Raw genomic sequence first — 5,295 nt, 5'->3', positions numbered from 1 at the left:
GAGCTCATGGAGCTCTAAAATGTGAGAGTTAAAGCCCTTATTGTGGTGGGGTGTCTTAAAGTCAAGCAGAGAAGTTAAATTGCTGGGAATCTTTTTAACTTGGGTCTTATATCTATTATTGAAATTTCTTTGTTTGTTCACTGGGTTTGTAAAAGAGAGCAAAGCTACAGGAAGCCAAAAGACGAATGATCACAATAAGCAGTCAGCTACCCTATCCTGGTCGTTACCACTCCCCAATGTAGGATTACTCACCATACAGGTGACGGGCACAGCCATAAGATACATTACGGATCTATAGCAATTAGAAGGGCGTGACCCTACTCAAATAAACATTAGCAACTGTGTGACGTGAGGGCTAAAGAGAAATTGAAAGTGTCACCTCTGGAGTTTGCCAATGCTCACTATGCCGATTGGTTACTGAACGGAATAAATTTGCAATCTATAAATGTCTTTGAATAACCAGTCGTTTATCTGGGAAGGACTTGAAATCAATGTTATCATCTGGGGACTATTTCTGACCCAGTGATAATAAAAAGACTCAAAGGAGGTCTGCAACGAAATAACTTTACTCAACACTTTGCAACTGAATTTACTTGACAATTTATGCAGTACATTGCAGAAATCACAATCTAAGTATATCTCAAGTATATCTCTTACACTGTTGTACTATTGAATTACAAATAACGCTCATCTTTTATGCTCGGGTGACCATACAGCTTCCAAGATTACAATTGTATTCGTCTTGGCTTAGGAAAAATGACTAAATTGTGGGCGTTAAGCCACCATTAAGGGGACTTACTGACTTCTAAGAAGTTGAAATTCCAGAAATATTACTTCATTTGCGTCTTATATCTATGGTTAAAATTTCATCAACAGCAAAAATATATGAATTTTCATGGGTGTTATGGCCTCATTTATGCACCCTCACTTTCAAACACATACTGCATTACATCTGCCCTTATGCATAGAATATAATTTCCAAATTTATGTCTGGTACATTTTCTATCGGTCTGTTTGCCGAACGGCTAATTTATTGGGACGTAAATACACCAACATTGGGACGGAAATCAGACCCATGTAGTTGGGAAGCGATCTTCTTAGCACACAATGCAGAAATATATGAGTTTACAGGAATACACTTGTGTGTGTGTGTATATATATGCGTGTATATTTATTAAGTATGTGTGTATATATATATATATGTATATATATAATAAAATTCTCTATGCCTACACAGAGGGAACTATATTCTTTTCTACTCTAGGCACAAGGCCCGAAAATTTGGGGCAAGGGCCAGTCGATTAGATCGATCCCAGTACGCAACTGGTACTTAATTTATTGACCCTGAAAGGATGAAAGACAAAGTCGACCTCGGCGGAGTTTGAACTCAGTACATAAAGACAGACGAAATATTGCTAAGCATTTCGCCCAGCGTGCTAACGTTTCAGCCACCTCGCCGCTTTACAGGGGAATCTATATTATATTAGGTTATTATTTCATTATAACGCGTGCTACGAGTCTCAGTGACTTACTGGTTAACAGTGTTGTCTGGAAGTTGTGTGTCAGCTGTTGAATCTTTGAGAGAAAATTGTGAAGAACGAGAGCAATGACCTTCGCATTCGGGTGAAGAGCTTGGAGACACATTTGCCTATGTGCTGCACTTTTGCTGTTCTTCAACACCGTTACAGTCGTAGAACATATGTTTCAGTTTGATCTTTGGCATATGTTTCGGGTTTGATCTTCAAGATTACATTCTTCACGAGGCAAGAACATTTCGCTGATGCGGTATTTTCAGATTAAGAAGTGAATGACCTGCAGTGTGTGTGTCGGACATTCAACTGCCGTCGTATGATAAAAGTACCATTTCATTCAGCTTATCTGCTGCTAAATATAGTCTCGCAAACATTAATGAAAATGAGAATGATCCTGAGGCTAATACTTTTACAATGAGCATTTCCACGAGTTAAATCATGACCCAAAGCATCGCATCTGAGTTCATTAAAAGTAAAATTAATTATAATGAAGGTGTATCAATATTCATCGATGCTCCCGGTGGTACAGGTAAAACGTTTGTGCTGAACGCTTTGCTGTTATATGCTCGTACGAACAACAATATTGAAGCTGAGCTGCACTGATCCCTCACAGTTTAAATTACCAAAAGGTGCAACTTCAAATTCAACTTACAAAGTATCCTCCATGTATGTTATTGGGAATTTGGGAAGAGCCACCTATGTGTCGCCGTCATTATTTTGAATCGAACTCCTGGATCGAACTCTTGGAAATGTCATGAACAACGATTCATTATTTGATGGCGAATTAGTATTTTAGTGGGGCAGGGGATTTTCGTTAAATTCTTCGAAAGATACGAAGCGTACAATGGTCTACCATCATTGGCGTTTGTTTAAAAACCTCATCTTTGGAACTCTAGCAACATTTTCTATCGAAAAACTAATATGAGAGTTCTGAATTGTTGCATGATGAACAGCATACCAACTTTCGTGGCGGCAATGATTCACGCATTGGAGAATCCAGCACAGCACACCAAAGAAGAATGGGCAAAGCAATTTGAGGTAGACCTTAAGTTGCAGCACCTCGGCCTCAAGCATGCTAGGGCCAGCGCCATGGATCGGAAATCGTGGAATAACATCATCACCAGAGCGGTGATAATGTTATTCCATCAAGCGGTACCCACAGCAGCATATTGGTTGAAAGTACAACCACCCACTCCGGTCGCCAGCCAGGGATTTTACTTACTTACTTACTTGCTGATGATGCATTTGATAATAATTCATGTCCTATAAGGTGGCGAGCAGGTAGAAACGTGAGCACGCCGGGCGAAATGCTTAGCGGTATTTTGTCTGTCTGTGTTATAATTCCACCGAGGTCGACTTTGCCTTTCATCCTTTTGGGGTCGATAAATTAAGTACCAGTTGCGTACTGGAGTCGATCTAATCAGCTGGACCCCTCCCTCAAAATTCCGGGCCTTCTACGCACAGCCTTGGCCAAAAGTATTAGGCCACCCCAATATTTTGGGGTTCTGCTAGCTCAATGTTAATGAAACTCGTGCACATGGTAGATTATGGTATATTTCACAATATGCATTAGTCTTAATATCTGGCTGACCCTCCTTTAGCATCAATTACCGCTTTTATACGGTCAGGCATTGAATCAACTAGTTTCTTACAGGTGCTAGGTGCAATTTTACTCCATTCTTCTCTTAATGTTTGGTACAAATGCTCTTTATTTTTAATTGCTGTGTTCCCGATAGCTTCGCCAAGAGTTCCTCATAGGTATTCGATTGGATTTAGATCGGGACTTTGAACTGGCCAGTCCACGAGAACAATACCCTGTGTCTCAAACCAAGGACGAGTATTCTTTGCTGTATGAGATGGAGCTTTGTCCTATTGAAAGATAACACTGTTTTTCGACACTCCTGGATATAATTTAGCAATTGATGGCTCTAAAACACCCGATAACATAGAAACATAGGTAGCTGAATTCATCCTTCCCTCACATAAAAAATATTTCTCCGGGCCCTGTAGTAGACAACGGGAAGCTTTATGAAAATAGACAAAAGACGAAGGCAGGTGGAAAACAAACAAACAATTGTATTAGTATGGCGCTCAGGAAATATAAATAAAACAAGTCTTTAACGTTTCGAGCCTACGCTCTTCAACAGAAAGATACACAGAGAGAAAAAAAACACAGAAAGAGGAGAGAAAAAAAATGCGTGCAGTAACTAACGAATCAACATGGCGATCTGATTTCGGCCAGAGGTCAAAGATCAAACATGAGGACGCGAGAGCGAAATAAGGGGAGATAATAGGGTTGATAATAGGGTTGAAGGGACAGCTAATAGTGCGTAGGAGGGGTCTGGACGTGTGTATGGTATAGGGTTGGTGTATGATTAGTATGTATTAGTATGTATAAGGGTGTGTGTGTGGGTGTGTGTGTGTATGACAGAGTATTAGTGCGTAGGATAGGTCTGGACAGGCGTATGTATGGGGTTGGTGTATGTATTAGTATGGCACTCATATATGATGTGATGTGTAAAGTCGTGGATGTAGTGAGAGAAGAGGGGGAGGGGGAGAAGAGGGGGAGGAGAGGGGGAAGAGGAGAAGGAGGGGGGAAGGAGGAGGAGGAGGAGAAGGAGGAGGAGAAGGAGGGGGAGGAAGGAGGAAAGAGGGGGAGGGGAGAGAGAGAAGGGGAGTGAGGGAGCAGAAGGAAGGGGAAGAGGAAGGAGAGAGGGAGAAGAGGGAAGAAGGGAAGGGGAGTAGGGGAAAGGATGAAGGACTGAAGAAGTGGGGGGGGGGGAAGGAAATAGGTAGGAGGGAGGAGAGGAGAGTGGGGTCGGGGGGGGGAGTTAGATGAGAGGGGGAGAGTTGAGACCAAATGGCGTATAAGAGCGAAGAGAGAAGATTAATTCCTGTTCACGGCGCAAACGGGAATCCAGGTCCCACACCATGATAGAACCACCCCCATGTTTTACGGTGGGTACCAGACATTCAGCCTCAAATGCTTCCCCAACTCTGCAACGCACGAACGTTGCACCAGATGTACTGAAAACCTGAGTAAAAACATGAAAAATAATATTAGCTTTATGTTGGATATTTCTTTATATATATTTTGGCCCCCGAAGACGTTTTTCCCTATTTCTCTTCAGAAACCCATGGCTTCTTCCTGACTTTACAGCCTTTCAGACCGTACTCTACAAGCCTTCTTCTAACAGTTCTGGTTGGTATTTGTGAAGTGTTTGCCTTGTTGAAGTCCGCACGGAGCACCAACGATGTTCTTCTCCTGTTCCTTAGCGACTGACAGATGATGGATCTGTCATCACGAAGTGGATGCAACCTTTTTGCTGCCTGTTCTTTGTGTTGTCTTCGCATCTTTTGTCTCTCTGAAGCGCTTGAGAGTCGTTTGCACCGCACATCGAGAACATTTCATATTCTGAGCAATTTGCCTTTGACATATTCCATCTTCATGATGACCTACGATTTGACCTCCATCAAACTCACTCAACTCCCTTGTTTTAGGCAGTTTACTGTTTATTAACTGTACCTACAAAGTAATTTAGCATAAAACTCTGAAATAATCAAGGAAACATAAGTTAATTTTGGACGTTGGTATAACTCATAATTGGTTGCATAAGTACAGTACAGTATAAATGCGGTAATTGATGCTAAAGGAGGGTCAACCAGATATTAAAACTAATGCATATTGTGAAATATACCATAATCTACCATGTGCTCGAGTTTCATTAACATTGAGACAGCAGAACCCCCAAACATTGGGGTG

The 5,295-nt window shown here is 41.5% G+C and overlaps 1 protein-coding gene across 1 annotated transcript in view; it reads right to left on the bottom strand.

Annotated features, from left to right (window-relative positions):
* LOC115221012 (histone H4-like) overlaps positions 1–285 on the bottom strand; it is a 15,227-nt gene extending 14,942 nt beyond the window's left edge. The window contains exon 1 of the mRNA XM_029791229.1: positions 253–285. Coding sequence (XP_029647089.1) covers positions 253–285 — 33 coding nt within the window. The remainder of the gene's footprint in view (positions 1–252) is intronic.
* Between the last annotated feature and the right edge of the window lie 5,010 nt (positions 286–5,295).

Source organism: Octopus sinensis, linkage group LG17, assembly GCF_006345805.1.
Source record: "Octopus sinensis linkage group LG17, ASM634580v1, whole genome shotgun sequence".
NCBI classification, from domain to species: domain Eukaryota; kingdom Metazoa; phylum Mollusca; class Cephalopoda; order Octopoda; family Octopodidae; genus Octopus; species Octopus sinensis.
Note: the sequence above shows the minus strand (reverse complement) of the source record. Positions and strands in the feature narration are given on the sequence as shown.